Source organism: Mobula birostris, chromosome 4, assembly GCF_030028105.1.
Source record: "Mobula birostris isolate sMobBir1 chromosome 4, sMobBir1.hap1, whole genome shotgun sequence".
Classification (NCBI taxonomy): domain Eukaryota; kingdom Metazoa; phylum Chordata; class Chondrichthyes; order Myliobatiformes; family Myliobatidae; genus Mobula; species Mobula birostris.
In genome coordinates this window covers 129,976,690-129,996,612 of record NC_092373.1, presented here as the reverse complement: position 1 = coordinate 129,996,612, position 19,923 = coordinate 129,976,690, and the positions used below count along the sequence as shown (strand labels likewise).

Below are 19,923 nucleotides of genomic sequence, written 5' to 3'. Positions count from 1 at the left end.
AATATCCTGCTGAGTCAGTCATGGTTGAAGCTCTCTGGCAGCTTTCAGGTGCAGGCAGAAGTCAGACAGTGGTGCCTGATGTTCCCTATCCTGTTCCTTCTGGTCATAGACTGGATCATGAAGACATGTACAGCACAGAAAATGAATGGAATCCATTGAACCCTATGGAAACAACTGGATGACTTTGCTAATGATCAAGCTTTCTTGATCCTTACCCACAAGCAGATGCCGGATAAAAACCAAAAGGCCTGGCAGCCACATCTGCACAGGTTTACCTTAACATTAATAAAGGGAAAACTAAAGTCCTCAAGATCAACTCATCCTGCATTGACCCAGTCAGTCTCGAGGGAAGTCTACTTGAGGAGGTAGAAACCTTTACCTATCTAGGTAGTGTCATTGACAGACGGTGTGGCACCAATGCTGATGTTAAGGCGAGAATGGGCAAAGCTACGGCAGCTTTTATTCAGCTCAAGAATATCTGGTGCTCCAAGGAGCTGTCACAGCACACTAAGATTGGGCTGTTCAACTCCATTGTGAAGTCAGTTCTTCTGTATGGGGCAGTGACAACAAAGAATATCAGCAAGAAAGTTCAGACCTTTATTTACAGCTGTCTAAGAAAAATTTTCTGGATCCACTGGCCCGAAGCCATCAGCAAACCTGATCTATGTCAGAAAACACACCAGCTATCAGCAGAAAAGAAATTAAGGAAAAGAAGATGAGGATGCATGCTGTGTAAGCCAAATACAAACATCACCAGGCAAGCACTAATGTTGAATCCCCAGGAAAAGTGGAAAAGGAACACCTGGCAATATGACCTTGAAGCTGATTTCAAGAAGATGGGCTACATCTGTGGACAACTTGCTCAGGACAGAGGACTCTGGCGAACTGCTATCGGTGGCCTATGTCCCAGTAGGGGTGATGGGCTTACTTAAGTAAGTGCAAAGGATAAGTCAAAAGTACTTACCTTAATAATTCCAGCTCTTAAGATGCCCCGATGGTACACATTTGCTGTACTGTGTGCCGTTTACAAAATATGTTGTAACGTGGCTGCTCCAGCAGTGACTCTAAAACCCTCAAGCTCAATCACCAGGAAGGACAAGACAGTGTGCACATGGAATCATCAGTATCTGCATGCTACAGTCATGATGCACATCATCCTGATCTGGAAATATGCATCAATAGGTCTTCTATAGTCCCTGTGTCCCATTCGTAGAACTCGCCCAAAACTACCATGGGAGTCTTTTCACTGAACGTCTTCAGTTCAAGCAAGTGACCCCAGCGGAGTCTTGTCAAGACTCTTGTCAAGAAGCATATAAATCCCAGAAAATGAATAAATAAAGAAAAGTTACCACTCACAAGATTTTCCAAAGCTGCTCCAACAACCCAATATGATTGCCACAGGTCCATTTTACCCTACATGAAATACTGGACGCTGTTCATTATTGTGATTTTAGGAGTGAGAGCTAACTATTATTAACTGTCATTGCATCATTATACAACTCTCTTTCAGGAGAGGCTGCAATAGGTTCTGTCTACTACTAGCCTTTCTCTTTCAGAGAGACGTGTTTTGTGGCTATAATGGTAATCTTGAAGTTGTGACATCTTTATGGATGCCACAGCATCCATGAATTGGAGCAGTGACCAAGATTTTCCTCAAAGAGGAGAATGCGTGCCCCATACTTGCGGGGAATCCTCCAGACGTGTGTTCATTTGTTAATTCTTCTGGATATGGGCATCATTAGCAAGGGCAGCATTTATTGTTTATACTTAATCGCCATTGAGTAGGTGGTGCTTACCTGCCACCTTGAACCACTGTTGTACCACAGTGCTACTGATTAGTGAATTTGAAAATTAGGACCAGGAACAATGAAGGAAAGGAACATATTTCCTAGTCAGCAGTTAACCTGGTGTTCCCAAATGTCTCTGTTTTCTTTTCTGGTGGTAATCCAGTAAAGTGTGAAGGTTAATCTTGAAGGCAGAATACAAGATTAATGGCAGGATTATTAGCAATGTGGAAGAACAGCAGGATCTTGGGATCCATGTCCATGGATCCTTTAAAGTTGCCACACAAGGTGATAGGATGATTAAGAATGTGTATGATATGTTGGTTTTCATTAATCATAAAACTCTGGTTAGATCACACTTGGTGTATTGTGTTCAATTCTGATCACCTCATTATAGGAAGGATGTGGAAGCTTCAGAGAGGGTGTAGAGGAAATTTACCAGGGTTTGCCTCTCCAGTGCCAAATCTGTTCACAATACTCAAGGTAAGGCCTCACCAGTGCCTTATAAAGCCTCAGCATCACATCACTGCTCTTGTATTCTAGACCTCTTTGAATGAATGTTAACATTGCATTTGTCTTCCTTACTACCGATTCAACCTGCAAGTTAACCTTTGGGGTGTTCTGCACAAGGACTCCCAAGTCCCTTTGCATCTCAGATTTTGAATTTTCTCCCCATTTAGAAAATAGTCCGTACATTTATTTCTACTACGAAAGTGCATGACCATGCATCTTCCAACATTCTATTTCATTTGCCACTTTCTTGCCCATTCTCATCTGTTTAAGTCCTTCTGCACCCTATCTGTTTGGTTTCTTCTCTTGTGGCTTACCTTTTCTCTACTGGTTCCATCTGTTCCCACATATCACCTACCAGCTTCTGTCTCTATCCTCCCCTCTCCATTCTTGTACTTGGCTCTATCTCCCTATTTTTTTTTCTTCTTTTACTTTATAGCTTTCTATTATCTGCCAGCCACTGTCTCAACAACTGCACCCCCCAGCCACACCCCCTCCAGGCTTCATATGCACATCAGCCTCTCCCTGCATCTGTTTCCAGCTATCACAAACCAACCTCTGCCTAACCTCTCCCTTTCACTACTATATTATATACTGACATTCTTTCCTCTACACTCTTAGTCCTGATGTTGGACCTTGACCAAAAATGTCGAGAATCACTGGGGTTTTCCATCTGTTTATTTTTTTTTACAATTTATGCTATTCATTCCATGAGAAACTAGAGGCATATTGTGTAGGGATCGAAAGTGATACTGGTCAGAAAGGTCTGTATTATCACACTATCAGGTGTAGGAAGTTGTTACATATCCAGCATTGGTTTTCAATGGTCAGTGTTACGGTAAATGATTCAGAGGTGCTTCATTCACAGATCATAGTCTCTTGATTCAAATCAATTTTTTGATGTTTATTACAATTACTGGCCCTTTCATCAGTCTACACTTTGCAATGGATTGGGCCATTCATGTCAAGCGAATAGATCTGTCCAATCACATGCTGAGTATCCAGATACATAGAAGAAATCTGAATCATGCCTCTCCCATCTTCTCTCCCCTGACAGGCCAGCCTTTTTTTTTGCTGCTGTACATTGGGGTGTAAGGAGGTGATAGTACTCAATTGAATGTCTGTACACTACCCCATACTAAAGACTAATCAAATCGATAAGCATGCTGAAAATAATTAAAAACCATTGCAATGTGTGGTCTAATTATGAGTCTATAACTGTAATGAAGGAGCATAACGAGGATACTGCAATATTTATCAGTGATGCTTATAAACGAAAGTGGAGCTTAGAAAAATTTGTCTGGCAGAGGTTGTGGACTGAACATTGATGTTTAACTTCACTAATTTGCTTTATTTCCTAGCTTGTTCCTTGCTTTATCGTGAGTAAAAAAGCACAGGTCAAAAGTTACATTTTTGCCCACTAATTTCTGTCTGTAACCAGTTTCACGATGGTTGCTAATCAACCAGGAAGTAATTACCAGATTGATCTAATGCGCACAAAAAGGTTTATCCATGCAGATGCTTACCAAATTAAATTTAAAATGTAACATGAGACCTGTTTCTCGGATATCCTCCTTGTATCACTGGTAGCAGTGGTAGGATTTCGGCCCCCACTTTGGAGAGATAATCACTTGCATCTGCAGACTAGTGAAGAAACTAAGGGAGCACTCCATTGACAGAGGTTTTAATTTTCTGCTGACAGCTAAATTAAGACTTTTTTTGGTTAGATATAAAAGATCTATTGATGCTATTAAAAGTAGACAAAGTAAACTTCAATTCTGGTTGCTTTATTTCATTGCTTATTGTTGGATATTCCAATGCAAATTTTAAGCTATCATCTTGATCTACTCTCTTGTTGGTTTCTTTTAATAAGTGTATTTTCAGGCCTTACAGGGAACCTTGCTTCAATGGTTATCTAGGATTCCTTATATGTCCTTTGCCCTCTGTTGAAATCGAGACTTGTAGTGAAGTCTTATAGCATTAATTGTTGCAATTATACTCAGTATTTGTAAGTTCAGTGTCACAATTCCTTCATATATTCAGATCTTAATGTGAAGATTAAATGCTATCTTCAAACATGTTAAGTCCTGCCTGAATTTAACCTCAGCAAAACAAGTTGAAGAGCAATGACTAGTTAGTTGTGGAATGGTACTTAACCTGCAAGGTATTTTAATTTTCCGAATATATGTTCCACATCCACCAGTTAAATTTTGTTTCATGTTTTCAGAATAAATTTAAAAATTCAACTTGTATTGTACTATCAAAATCAAGACAAGAAGAACTTGCTGATCATTTATGTTGCATCAAAGACCATTCATAAATTGAGAAGTTCTCTGGGTGCAGTTCAGTTTGTAGTGTGTATTTCACAGTGCATTATTTTAGTAAAATGTTCACAAAAATGCCAATTGAAGACCATATTTAAAGTGTTATTAAAGGTTTAAGCACTATTCTTAAAGATATAACGTAAATTTATGAGAGCTGGGTATGTTATTGAATCTTTATTTTCTGATTATATTTCAAGACCAATTTACATAGAATTGTCAGAAATCAAACATCTTTGAAAGCTAGAATCTGTCACTAGATTGAGTTAACGTTTATCAATGACTTCAATGTTGCAGGTCAGCTGGATAAGGCTGCTGAGCATTATGAGATATTCCATCAACTCACTACAGAGAAGACGTGGCAGGATGAGGATTGCTGTCTCCACTTTGCACATGCATGTAAAAATCTCTGGAGGATTTACACATCACTGGCAGACGAAAAGCTTGAAAATGAACAATACAAAGAAGCAAAAAGATTTCTCGGAAAAGCTTATGACATTGCCAAAGAAGGTGAGTGCAGGATAACATTTTTAGTTCCCATGTTTTATATGGTAACCTTCTCAATGGAGAAGTTAGAAAATCACAGTACATATACTTAGGTGAATACAAAAAAAAATACAGAAAAATGCATCTGAGAAATTGAAGCAACCAGATTGATTTTAAAAGTGAATTTTCAAAACAAATCATTCTTGTAGGTTTCCCTACGAAATTAACCTTTTGTCGAAACTAGAAAATAACCTTACAGCATATAAATGAAAATTCTCCAGGTGCTGCACATCTTCGGAAGGCTCTGAGGGAAGAGATATCCTCTATCATTAGTTGAAGCAGGCAGGAGACCACTTGTACTTGTGAACAGAGGGTCTACCCTGCTTGAACTCTGTCCATGGCCACCTTCCCAATTTCAAACAGGTGATTTATTTAATGGATTTTAAATGATGCTGCTGCTAGTTTTATGGTTCCCAGGTTTTGGTACTTGATCCTGATCTCTGACCTTTTCCTTTGCAAACCCTGTTTCCAATCCCCATAACTTTCCCATCCCTTGTGTACACCAACCCAGCATCCCTCCTCTCACCAAGGAGTGTGTGCGATCTTCCACAGCTGCCAATAAATCTTTACGAAGGCCCATTCAATCTACACCCTCCAGGTCCTAATCACAATTTTTTCATCCTGATCTCATCTAACCCCAGCCTCCCATAAACCATCTGTTGATAGGTAGCTACATTTTCTACAACCAATCTTGCAGTCCCTACCTTCATAATCTTCTGCTGCAGTTCATGATGAACAAAATTATGTCATTATGGGTTTCAGTATCTGAGCACGTAACTGTTAAGGCCAAAGGATAATATGGATAGATTTGATAACCAGTCTCAAAGCTTCTATAGTCAGTTATTATGAGTTTGTCATTGAGTAAGGTTATTGGTTCTTTGTTTAGTGCTACTACTTTTTCTTAGATCCTCAAACATACAACATACCTTCTGAATTACAATGTTAAAGACAACATACTGTGGATGTAAATATGTTTGAGCCAATTGAAGTTATGACAGTTAGAAATGCATCTGTAAAAAGATATTCACAATCATAGCATGGCTATTTTCAATACTTCGAGTGCAAAAATAATTTCATTTAGTGGAATGGAATGCAATTGTAAAATTTTCCAGGTCAAGTTATGCCTAACTGGAATTTGGAGTTCTTGAAATTTGGATTTCACATAGCCCTTTTCGCAAGAGAAATAACAAAACAGGGGTTTTGCAGAAAAAGTTATTTGTTATAGAAACATGAAACATGAAAACAGGATTAACACATATGTATCCTTAAACTTGTTCTGCCATTCAATAATTTTATGACCGAATGCCAACAGGTACATTATCAACTTTCCTGCCTGAATCCCAAAGGAATCTTAGCTTCCCAGGACAGGAAATTTCAAATCCACACAGGACAGAGAATAACAAATTTAGAAGTTCTCCTCATTTCAGTTTTAATTGACCTATTAATGATTTGCAGCCAGTTGTTGGCTCTTCATAACTGCAGATATCCTACTTTCTGATGGTACTTGGGACAGTGGTCTTCTTTATTTGCCGAAGCTGCTCTTCTGATTTTGTGACTGTTCATGAGGTACTATTTTATTTTATGTCTCTTTATGTTGAAACTGATGTTCCATGACAAAGAGGACTGAACATTAATTCCTGTGACTTTATGGATTTGAGAGTAGTTAGTCAGTTATACACTCTGTGGCCACTTTATTAGGAGCATCTATACACCTGTTCATTAATGCAAATATTTAATCAGCCAATCATGTGGCAGCAACCGAAAACATAAAAGCATGCAGACCAGAGAATCAGTTGTTGTTCAGACCAAGCATCAGAATGGGGAAGAAATGTGATCTGAGTGACTTTGACTGTGGAATGATTGTTGGTGCCAGATGGAGTGGTTCGATTGCTGATCTCCTGGGATTTTCACCCACAACAGTCTCTAGAGTTTACAGAGAAATGTGTGAAAACAAAAAAAAAAACAGTGAGTGGCAGTTCTGTGGGTGAAAATGACTTGTTAATGAGAAAGGACAGAGGAGAATGGCCAGACGGTTTCAAGCTGACAGGAAGGTGACAGTAACTCATATAACCACACGTTGCAACAGTGGTCTGCAGAAGGGCATCTCTGAATGCACAGCAATTCATTTGAACCTTGAAATGGATGGACTACAGTAGCAGAAGACTGCAAGCATACACTGAGTGGCCACTTTATTAGGTAACCCTGTACTTAATTAAGTGGCCACTGAGAGTAAGTGCTCAAAAAATTGTACATTAGCAAGCTACCTTAAAACAATCTGCTTTTCACCAAAGAGCATATGGCTGTATTCAAACAAAAGAATCAGGAAGAATAACTTACCATTTTCATTATGCCTATCATGCAATTGGAACAATATTACTAAAAGTTTGGAAATGTAATGGACTGCTCATGTTTTCCAAGTTTCTTGAAAAAAACGTGAAGACAAAGGTAACATTAAGACCACAGAACATAATGGACTGAATGGCCCAATTCTGCTCCTAAGTCTACTCTGCCATTCCATCATGGCTGATTTATTCTTCCTCTCAACCCCATCCCCTGCCTTCTCCCCTTAACCTTTGACACCATGACTAAGCAAGAACTCATCAGCCTCCACTTTAAGTATACTCAGTGACTTGGTCTCCACAGCCATCTGTGACAATGAATTTCACAGATTCACTACCCTCTGGCTAAAGAAATTCCTCCCCATCTCTTTTCTAAATGTATGTTCCTCTGGTCCGACTCTCATACTAGAGCAAACATCCTCTCCACATCCACTCTACCTTTCAATGGTCAAAATGTTGCAATAAGATCCCTGATTCTTCTAAACCCCAGTCAGTACAGGCCCAGTCCCTTCAACTGCTCCTTATACATTAATTCTTTCATTCCTAGAATCATTCTCGTCAACCTCCTCTGGACACTTTCCAATGCCAGCACATCTTTTCTTAGATAAAGGACCCAAAGCTGCTCATAATACTCCAAAGTGTGGTCTGACCAATGCTTTTTAAAGCTTTGCTCTTATAGTCTAGTCCTCTCAAAGTGAATACTAACATTGTATTTGTCTTTCTTACTACTGACTCAATCTGCAAGTTAACATTTACTTACCTACGCAAAGACTCTCAATTCCTTTGCACCTGATTCTTGAATTTTGTCTCCATTTAGAAAATAGTCTTTGCCTTTATTCCTCTACCAAAGTGCATGACCATACACTTACCTACACTAAGGGATTCCATCTGTCACTTTCTTGCCCATTCTTCCAATCTGTCAAAGACATCTGCAGACTCACTGCTTCCTCATCACTACCCCCTCCACCATTCAGGTTTTCTGCAAACTTGCCCACAAAGCCATCAATTCCATCATCCAAATCACTGACATATAACATGAAAAGAAGAGGTCCAATACCACCCCTGTGGAACAACATTATTCACCTGCAGCTAACCAGAAAAGGCCTCCTTTATTACCACTCTTTTCCTCCTACCACTCAGCTGATCTTCTGCCCATAATAGCATGAGCTCATATCTTGTTAAGTAGCCTCATGTGTGGCACCTTATCAAAGGCCTTCTGAAAATATAACTAAATAACATCCACTGATTCTCCTTTGCCTTTCCTGCCTGTTATTTCCTCAACGAATTCCAGCAGATTTGTCAGGCAAGATTTTCCCATAAGGAAGCCATGCTGACTTTCATCATCATCATCAGGTGCCATGCCCAGTTTGAGCTTTGACTGCCATGGCTCACACCCTCCTGTTTCGGGTCAAGTGGATCAATTCATTGGTATTCATTTCCAGTTCTCTGGCTGCTGTCTCCATCATCATTTGTCTTCCTCTTGCTTTCTTCCCTTCAATCTTTCCCATAATTACTGTGCATTCTAACTCCTATTTCCTAATCACATGTCCAATGAAGTTATGTTGCCCTTTCATGATCTCATACATTATTTCTCTTTTTGTGTTTGCTCTGTTCATGACATCCTCGTTAGATATTCATTTCGTCCATGATATTCTTTGCATCCTCCTCAAAAACCACATCGCTGCTGCTTCAATTGATTTCCTCATGTTACTAGATATTGTCCAACATTCTGAGCCATATAACGTAACTGGATAAATGTAACATTTCAGTAATCTGAGGCGGGTTGTCATGCCTAGTTTAGTACTGGTCAGTATACTCTTCATTGTTGTAAAGGTGTCTTTTGCCATCCCTTTTATTCTTTTAATGTCCAAGTCGCACCTGCCATCTGATGTCACCCAGCTTCCTAAGTAGCAAAAGTTCTGTACTTGTTTTATGTCTTCCCGGTTTATTCTCAGCCCGCAGATAGGATTCTCCTTTTTGGATATCACCATACATTCTGTCTTTTTGCGATTGATAGATAGACCCATTTTTGCACTTTCTTCAACAATTATATCAATTAAGTTTTGTAGTTCTTCCTCCTTTGCTTCTTTAGTTTTTTAAGTTTTACTTTTACATGACATACTACTGGGTTATGGTCAGCATTACAGTCTGCACCTGGATATGTTTTGCACTGAGTCACTGAGTTTCTAAATCTTTGGTTTATAGTAATGAAGTTAATCACCTGGACTTTTCCAGATCCACAAGCATCTTGGATGGTTTTAAAAGTAGGTATTCATAATGACCTGATTATTCATCTTGCACCATTCTATCCATTTCTCACCTTGTTCATTTCTTTCCCCCAGTCCAAATTTTCCTGTGGTATTTCCATCAGCACCTTCTCCTACTTTAGCATTTAGATCTCCCATGACAACAACAATATCTTGAGATTTGCATCCGTTCTTTGCTTGTTCAAGCTCTTCATAGAATTTATCTATATCCTCATTTGTTCCATCTGTTGTTGGTGCATATACCTGTATAATTGCTAAATCAAATGGTTGTCCTCTGAATCCAACAAGGAGCGCTCTTTCTGATATTGCCCAATGTCCTAAAACACTTTTTGCCATGATTTCATCCATAAGAATTCCTACTCCATTAGAATGGGATGCTGACTTTAGCCTACTTTATTATGTCCCTCCAAGAACTCCGAAATTTGTTCCTAATAATAGACTCCAACATCTTTCCAACTACTAAAGTCCTGCTAACCGGCCTATAATTTCATTTCTCCTACCTACCACCCTTCTCAAAGAAAGTTTTCAATTTTCCAGTCCTCGGGACCCAATCCAGAATTAAGTGATTCTTGAAAGATCAATACTAATTCCTCCACAATCTCTTCAGCCACCTCTTTCAGAACCCTGGGGTTTACACTTTCTGGTCCAGGTGACTTATCTACGTTTAGACTTTCAGTTTACCAAGAACCTTCTCTCTAGCTATGGTAACTTCATGACGCCTGACTCCTGGAACATCTGCCATACTGCTAGATACCATGGTAGATGTTCTAAAATACTTATTACCAAAATACTTAATAAGCTTGTCCGCCATTTCTTTGTCCCCCATTACTACCTCTCCAAAGTAATTTTCCAGTGGTCCTATATCTACTCGTCTCTCTTTTACTCTTTATATATCTGAAAAATCTTTTGATATCTTCTTTTATATAATTGGCTAGCTTACCTTCATATTTCATCTTTTCTCTCCTTATGGCATTAAAAATGAGAAGTTATGACCAGTCTTTCTTTCTTTTTCAATATTTTTATTGATTTTGATTTCTATATACAGAAGGATACAGAGTTCAAGAGAATACATATTATAAAACAAAAAACAAAATATAATAATACCAGATACAGTATATTAAATCACATTAATGAACTCCTTACTCTATATTCATATGGATTAGATTAGTTCGTATATTAGAATATAAACAATTTTATTAAGGAAAAAAAGGATCTACACCCACTACCAAAGCCAAAACTGTTTGAGGAAAAAAAACTTATCAGATAATAAAATATACTATTAACCAACTTCTGTACTTTAACAAGAAATCAAAGATTATGAAAATAATTTAAAAACGGCCCCCACAACTATTGAAAGTCTTGGTTAGATTCAGAAATTGAACAGCAAATCTTTTCTAAATTTAGGCATGCCATAAGGTCCCGTAACCACTGAGCATAATTAGGTGGAACATCATCCTTCCATTTAAACAAAAGCGACCTTCTAGCCATAAGAGAGATAAAAGCCAGAATGTGCAAATCAGATGTCTTCAAAATGGTATCTTTGCTTCCAACAAATAGGGCAGTTAAAGGATTAGGCTTAAAATTTAATTTAAAGAGTACAGAAAATGTTTGAAATATTTCCTTCCGATATTTTCCAAGACTTGGGCAAGTCCAAAACATATGAATAAGTGAAGCTTCTCCATTGTTACACCTATCACAATAGGGAGATATATCTCTATAAAAACAAGATAATTTATCCTTGGTCATATAAGCCCTATGAACCACTTTAAATTGTAGGAGGGAATAATGAGCACATAGCAATGAGTATTAACCAATTTAAAAATCTCATTCCAAGTTTCTTCATAAATTGAGGTCTGTAAATCTTGTTCCCAAAGATTTTTGATCTTGTCTAAAGAATCATTTCTCATTCCCAACAACATATCATAAATATTGGATATTGAACCATTATAGAATGGTTTCCTATTAAGAATTTCATCTAATATGTACTTATCAGGTCTATTAGGAAATGTATGTAATTGAGATCGCAGAAAATCTCTAATTTGTAAGTACCAAAAAAAATGGGTTTTTGGGAAACTATATTTAGTTGACAATTGTTCAGACGAAGAAAGACTTCCTCCCACAAACAGATCCCGGAAACATGTAATGCCCAATCCTTCCCAATGCTTAAAGACTACATCAGTCATAGAAGGCTTAAAAAAATAATTTTAAAAAATGGAACTAGAAAGGGAGAATCTCAATACAGTAAACCAAAGTGTTTTCTAAATTGTATACAAATCCTTAAAGTATGTTTGACTACCACATTTTCAGTTATCTTACTTAAGGATAAAGGAAGCAAAGATCCCAATAGGGAGATAATAGAAAATTTATTAACCGAGTTAGCTTCTAAAGAAACCCACCCAGGACAGTCCTCGTGGTTACTATAGTATAACCAAAACGTGAGATTCCATGTAGTAGCTGCCCAGTAATAAAACCTAAAATTTAGTAAGGCTAAACCTCTATTCTTTTTAACTTTCTGGAGATGGACTTGATTCAGTCGAGGACGTTTATTTTTCCATATATAGGAGGGTAAAATAGAGTCCAGAGAGTCAAAAATGGACTTAGGAATAAAAACAGGTAAATTTGGGTAAAACATTCATTTTAATAGAATTAATTCGGCCAATCAATGATAACGAAAGGAGCAAACAATTTGATAATGTTCTTTTTATATAATTTAAAAAAGTAAGAAAATTTTCTTTAAATAAGTATCTATAATTCTTAGTAATTGTTATCCCCAAATAAGTGAATTGGTTTCTTACGATTTTAAAAGGATGGTTAATATCAGTTAATGGCAAATTATTCAAAGGAAAAAGTTCACTCTTGTGTAGGTTCAGTTTATATCCAGAAAATTGACTAAAACAAGATCGTAAAGAAAGCACAGAAGGTAATGAAGTTTCGACATTAGAAATGTAAAGCAATAAATCATCCGCATAAAGTGAAACTTTGTGGATAGTACCCTTCTGTAAAATACCAGTGATATCGTTAGATTCTTGAAAAGCAATAGCTAAAGGTTCTAAAGCCAGGTCAAAGAGCAAAGGACTCAAAGGGTAACCTTGTCTGGTTCCACGTTGAAGTTTAAATGGTTTAGAATTCTGAGAATTAGTAAGAACCCGAGCAAAAGGGGATAAATACAGTAATTTAATCCATTGAATAAAGTTGGACCCAAAATTAAATTTTTCTAAAATTTTAAATAAGTAATGCCATTCAATCCGATCAAAAGCCTTCTCAGTGTCTAAGGATATCACACACTCCGATATCTCTTTAGAAGGAGAATAAGTAACATTTAATAATCAGCGAATATTAAAATGAGAATGTTGATTTTTAATAAAGCCAGTCTGATTGTCAGAAATGACAGATGGTAAGATATTTTCCATCCTACGGGCCAGAACTTTAGATAAAATTTTAGCATCCACATTAAGTAAAGAAATTGGTCTATATGAAGAACATTCAGTTGGATTCTTATTCTTTTTAAGGATAGGCGAAATAGAAGCTTCGTAAAAGGATTGTGGTGACCTACCTAACTTAAAAGAATCTGAAAAAACTGAACATAAATGGGGTATGAGCAGGGAAGAAAAAGCCTTATAAAATTCTCCAGCGAATCCGTCAGGACCTGGAGCTTTCCCTGAATGCAACGAACGTATAGCTTTGCTATTTCTTCGTGAGAAATACATTGATCCAACTGTTTTCGGTCATCAACAGAAAGCGTAGGGATATTTAATTGGTCTAAAAAGTTATCCATTACAGTATTATCTTTAAGAAGATCAGAGCTATAAAGTTTAGAATAATATTCTCTAAAAGTATCATTTATTTCTAAATGATCAGTTGTCCTAGTACCGTTAGCTTTATAAATTTCTTTAATCTGTCGTTTAGCACTAGAAGTTTTAATTTGCTTAGCCAATAATTTACCTGTTTTATCCCCATGGATATAAAATTGACTTTTATCCTTTAAGAGTTGAGTTTCAATAGGGTACGTCAATAAAAAATCATATTTAGCTTTAATTTCAACCCGTCTTTTATATACAGTAGGATCTGAGGTCAAAGCATATTCTTCATCTAATTGTTTCAGCTGATTGGCTAAATTAATTCTCTCTTTATTACCTTTTTTCTTAACACTTGCAGTATAAGAAATGACTCGTCCTCTAATATATGCTTTAAAGGCATCCCATATGACAAGGCCAGAAGTCTCCTCCACTGTATTCTCTTCAAAAAAAAGAGTGATTTGCCTCTCCAAGAACTTCAAGAAATCCTTATCAGATAACAGTTAAATTAAAACATCAGAATCTGTTTGTTTAAGGAAAACCAGGAAGATTTATGGATAATAGCACAGGAACATGGTCAGAGATAGCAATCTCTTTATATTCATAAAATTGAACTGATGGAATCATTTGGTTATCAATAAAAAATAGTATGTGTATGATGAACATGGGTGAAAAATGAGTATTCTCTATCTGTTGGGTGTAAGAAACGCCATATATCAACAATACCACAATTCGTTAAAAATGAATGGATAAATGAAGCTGATTTATTAAGTGTCGCTGGTTTAGAAGAGGACCAATCTAAAAGTGGGTCTAACCAGCAATTGAAGTCTCCTGCCAACACCAATGAATACACGCTCAGATCAGGCAAAAACGAAAAAAATCGCTCCAAGAATCCTGGATCATCTATATTTGGGGCACAAACATTGGCAAATACCAAAAATTTATCCTCAAGTTTCCCTGATACTATAACAAATCATCCATTGGTATCAGAAACAACCTTGTGTTGAACAAAAGGAACTGTATTTTCTATAAACATCGAGACACCTCTTGCTTTGGTCTGAAAGCTTGAATCAAAGTGCAAACCTTGCCATCGGCTAAAAGGGCGTGAAATATCAGAGTTACGTACGTGTGTTTCTTGTAAAAATAAATAATTGGGACCTTAAGTTTTTTAATATAGGCAAAAATTTTACTTTGTTTCAAAGGATGATTTTATCCTTTCACATTAAGACTAAGCAATTTAGTATTATAATCCATTTTATTATTTTAAAAAGAAATTAAAAAGATAATCCTTAAGAAGATTAATAAAACTAAGCAGTGACCTACGAGATAAGACAACCAAACAACAAGTTTGGCTAAAAATCCCAAGCAGCTTTCAAGAAAAAAAATCCAACACACTCCCCCCTCCCAAAGAGAGAAAGTCGACCACAGAAAGTCAATGCCTACAACTAATGACAACACCCCCCCCCCCAAAAAAAAATCCTGTTGGCTTTGCTCCAGATAAATTACAAGGTTAGAGTATTCCAACCTAGTCAAAACAACAGATAGTAAAGAGACAATTAATTCTGGTATCAAAAAAACTCTCGAAAAGTAAGTATAATATATAATAATATAGACACGCAGAATATTGACTCATTAAAATCTTAATTTCAACGTAAGACCTTAAGAGGTTCTAAAAGAAAATTAACTACAAGATTCACCAGAGGCAAAATGTACAATTATTCATGTAAGTTTTGTTAAACAGCTCTAACATGACACTTTAAAACTTAAAGTAATAGCACATTAAAATTTTATTCTCAAAATAAATCCTTGAAAAGTCCAAAAGGAAAGAGTTAAGTACAAAGTTTAGCAAAGGTGAAATAAACAGTTATTCATGTAGCAACTAATAAGCAGTTATTTTACTGACTGCAAATATTCCTGAGCCTGGAGACTGGAACGGAACCACTTCTGTGATCCATCTTGCAGTGTAATTCTGAGCTTCGCCGGGGACCGTAGGGAAGGTTTAAAATCTTTTTTGTAGAGTTCTGACATGACGTTTTTGAACTTAGTATGTTCCCTCATAGTATCTGCTGAGAAGTCTTCAACGATTTTAATCTTTTTTCCATTAAAGTCAATCATACCTTTCCGACGAGATTCTCGAATTATACGGTCCTTTGTCTGAAACTAATGAAAAGTGATTAGCACTGAATGAGGTTTGCTTGTAAACATTCTGTTCGCAGTTATTCTATGCGCTCGGTCAATCATTGATGTGGAATTTAAAATGTCAGGAAATAGTTGAACCAGAAGGTTTGCGAAAAATTCAGTAGGACGATCACCTTCAGTTAACTGTTCCAGACCAAGAATTCGTATGTTATTCCTTCTACTTCTGTTTTCTAAATCAATAATCTTCTGTCTTAGTTCGTTGTTAACCTTGGATTGTTTTCCAAAACGCTTTTGCAGGTCGTCCATTTTCTCATCCAGAATCAACAGGATTTCTTCATTCTCTTTTATTCATTTATCATGCTCAGTTAGGGTTTCTTGAATAGAATCCAGTTTTGGGCTGAATTGCTTAATTTCAAAGCCAAGTTGTTGAAACTCTTTGGAGGATTCTTTTCTGAATCGCTGCAATTCCTTGGACGCTTCCTTTCTGTGGTTTTGCATCAATTCAATAATAGAATCCAAAGATGTAGAAGAATCTTCTTCTTTTTTGCCTTTAGCAGTTCTCGCAGTCATAGTGTCAGATCAGGTTGGAAAGTAGGAAAAGTAAACTAGGAGCAGCTGTAAAATGCTGTTATTCCATCCACCGCCAACAGGAAATCCAGACCTGTCAATAGTAAATTAAATCTCATGGCTATTTTCTTGAGTGATTCTATTGAAAGTAATTTGTGGTGGTCCTTTCGGCTGTGTACTATTATTATTGTCATTTTTTAGAATCCAGGAGAGGTTCATGATGGGGATCAGCAGGAATCAAAAAAATTCAGACAGATTGATCTTAATGTCCCTTAAATTGCACAGGAGGAAGATGGTAAAGTGGGGATGTCCAATAAGAAAGCTTTTGACAAGATCCTGTATGGTAGATTCGTCCAGATGATTAAGGCACAGGGAGCTGAGGTTTATTGGCAAATTATGTCTTACATTGGTGTGGTGATAATAGGCAGAGAGTAGTAGAAGAATGGATACTTTTCTGACTGGTGGTCTGTAAAAACTGGTACATGACAGGGAACAGAGATAGGAACTTTGTTATTTGTAATAGGATAGCTTAGATGAGAGTTTAGGTGGCAGGGGTAGATAGTAAGTTTACAGACAACATTTTGGGAGGTGAACTTCTGGCAGAACATACAGAATGAACAGCAAGGATCTTAGGAACATTAATTTATAGTGAGCCTTTGGGGTGCAAGTGTATAGATCTTTGGAAATGGTGACACAGAGGAATAGGGTAGTGAAGAAGGCTTTTGGTATGCTTGCCTTCATGTGCCAATACTTTTAAGAGTTAGGATGTCATGTTGCAGATGTACAAAACATTGGTTAGACTTCACTTAGAGTATCCTAGACACCCCGCTATAGGAAAGGTGTGGTAACACAAGGGAGAATGCAGACAAGATTCACCAGGATACCACCTAGTGTGAGAACAACAACTAGAGTTTCAATGTGGACAAGTCAAAACAGATCACTGCAGACTTCAAGAAGGCGCAGGTCGACTACTCTCCATTGCGTATCAATGGCTCTGCCATGGATATAGTGAAGAGCACGAAGTTCCTTGGTGTGCTCATAATAGATGATCAAACCTGGATCCACAACACCTGCTCATTAGTCAAGAAGACTCAGCAGTGTCTACACTTTCTGAGGAAATTGAGGCATGCAAGACTCACTGCTCCCATTCTAACAACTTTCTACAGGAGCACCATTGAGTGTGTTCTGTCTGGCTACATCACTGTGTGCTATGGAAACTGCAAGGCATCGGATGGCAAGACCCTACAGAGGACAGTAAACACTGCCAAAAGGATCACTGGGATCTCCCTCCCCCTTATTTGTGATATTAACTGGGAGCATTATATATGAAGGGCCCAAAGCATTGTTGAGGATCCCTACCACCCATCCCACAATCTCTTTGACCAGCTACCATTAGGGCATCAGAACTAGGACTGTCAGACTGGGTAACAACTTCTTCCTTCAGGCTGTAAAACTAACAAATACCTTGCTACCAAGGTAGCTGCTGTCCTAGCAGCTTGTCACTAGGACACCGAGCTGCTTACTGTTTATCAATGCTGTGTACTATATAGGCTTTGAATTATATTTTATTAATTTGTTTTGTTTTATGTGCTATGTGTGATGTTTTGTGGTGCGCGGTGGTCCAGGGGAACATTGTTTCGTTTGGTTCTATATATATACCATCAGATGGCAATAATCTTGAACTTGATGAAAGGCTGTAGTTAAAAGGAGAGAATGGATTGGCTGAACTTATTCTCACTGGTACATAGGAGGCTGAAGGGTGACTTTACAAAGTTTTATAAAATTTATGAAGCATTCAGATAGGGTTGATAGTTAGAATTTTTTTTCTCAAGATGGGGCAACCTAGAACTAGGGACATAGGTTTATGGTGAGAAGACAGACATTTAAAGGAAATCTGAGAGGCAAGTTTTTCACACAAGTGAGTGGTGATTATCTGTAACTAACTTCCACAGGAAGTGTTGAACATGAATACAGTTTTCAAGCTATAACTAAAAGGCATTTTGGCAGATACTTAGATAAGAAAAGTGAAGAGGGATAGAGGCCTAATGCAGGCAAATGGGATCACAGTCTGCTTCATCAAGATGGACCAATGGGCCCTTTTTCTGTGCTGCACATTCTATGATTCTGTGGAATTATATGTATCATTCAGTGTATAAAGAGACTGAGCTTCCTCAATTTGACTTAAACAAAGATCTTTACAGATGAGGCCAGTGAGAATGTTTGGGTACTATGTTTTGGATCGTTCTGCCTGACTTCTTGAAGATATGCTATTGACAGGATATTTATGGCCACCAAGGCTGCTTCAAATTATCGAAGAATGTTATTAGTTATAAGTGCTTCCACTCAGTATGCAGCTAGTTTGCAACCACATTATAGAATTTGCACTGGTGTCTCCCATCTTATAGAACTTCAGTGTTCCTGATCTCTCTGCATCTTAAAGTAGACTTAAGCTAAGACACAAGGGATAAAACCTTAAAATGTCAGGCAAAATGGTGATGGTGGTGTATGTGTTCTAATAAATGTTATGCCACAGGAAGAGTTTGACCAAAAAGAGCCAACTGTACGAGGGTAAAGACTCTTTTTAGGTCAAGATATCAGAGTCATCTGATGAAATCAGATGAAATCTGTTTAACTGGACTCACCAAAAACTTATAATCTAAGGTAATGCATGTTAGGGATAAGAATGAGTTTTATAAACATGCACTCCTAAGAAAAAGTCACCTCCACTGAGGACTTAACATTGCTCTGCTGCTGTGAGAAATTAAACACATAAATTGGAAATCTTGAAATAAGAACAGTTAAATTTGTCATTTCTTACTAACTGTAGGCTCCTAGTCCATATGAGTGAGTATTATGTGAAATATGTTTGGATGATATTCAAATCTAGCACATCTTGCTCTAACACCGTCACCTCACCAGCTCTGATTGACATGCACTTAAAAATCTCTGCTATCTTTGGACCCCTTCCTCTGGAGGGTTTAATTGGTGGTATCACTAAAGGAGGAGAAGTAATGATATGAGTTAAACAAATGTATGAATTACTAGGAGGTATAATATTGCATAACAATTGAATGTAAACAGTGATTGGAATGTGAGAAGTTCATAGACAGAAATGGATAGATGTATCTGCGAGATAAGCTGATGTGTTGAATGGTGTGAAACTTGAAAGGGCAGATTCAGGGGCTGGAGTGATACACATTTCAAGTTCCAGGTAAATATGACGTTAATATTCCATAACCTGGTGTGGAAGTTGTCCTGTCCAAGATCGAAAGAAGCTGCAGAAGATCGTGAACACGACGCAGCACATCACACAAACCAGTCTTCTGTCCGTGGACTCGCTTTACACCGCACGCAGTCGGAGCAGTGCTGCCAGGATAATCAAGGACACGACCCACCCAGCCAACACAATTTTTATCCCTCTTTCTTCCGGGAGAAGGTTCAGCAGCTTGAAGACTCGTACGGCCAGATTTGGGAACAGCTTCTTTCCAACTGTGATAAGACTGCTGAACAGATCCTGACCCGGATCTGGGTCATACCCTTCAAATATCTGGACCTGCCTCTCCGTTTTTTTGCCTTACCTTACTACCCATTTTCCTATTTTCTATTTATGATTTATAATTTAAATTTTTAATATTTACTAATTTTAACTATTCTTA

General features: G+C 37.5%; 1 protein-coding gene across 2 annotated transcripts in view; it reads left to right on the top strand.

The window, feature by feature from the left end:
• The window catches only part of ttc29 (tetratricopeptide repeat domain 29), a 368,432-nt gene that overhangs the window by 118,992 nt on the left and 229,517 nt on the right, over positions 1-19,923 (top strand). For both annotated transcript variants that reach the window (XM_072254722.1, XM_072254720.1), the window contains exon 6: positions 4,913-5,125. In XM_072254722.1, coding sequence (XP_072110823.1) covers positions 4,913-5,125 — 213 coding nt within the window. The remainder of the gene's footprint in view (positions 1-4,912; positions 5,126-19,923) is intronic.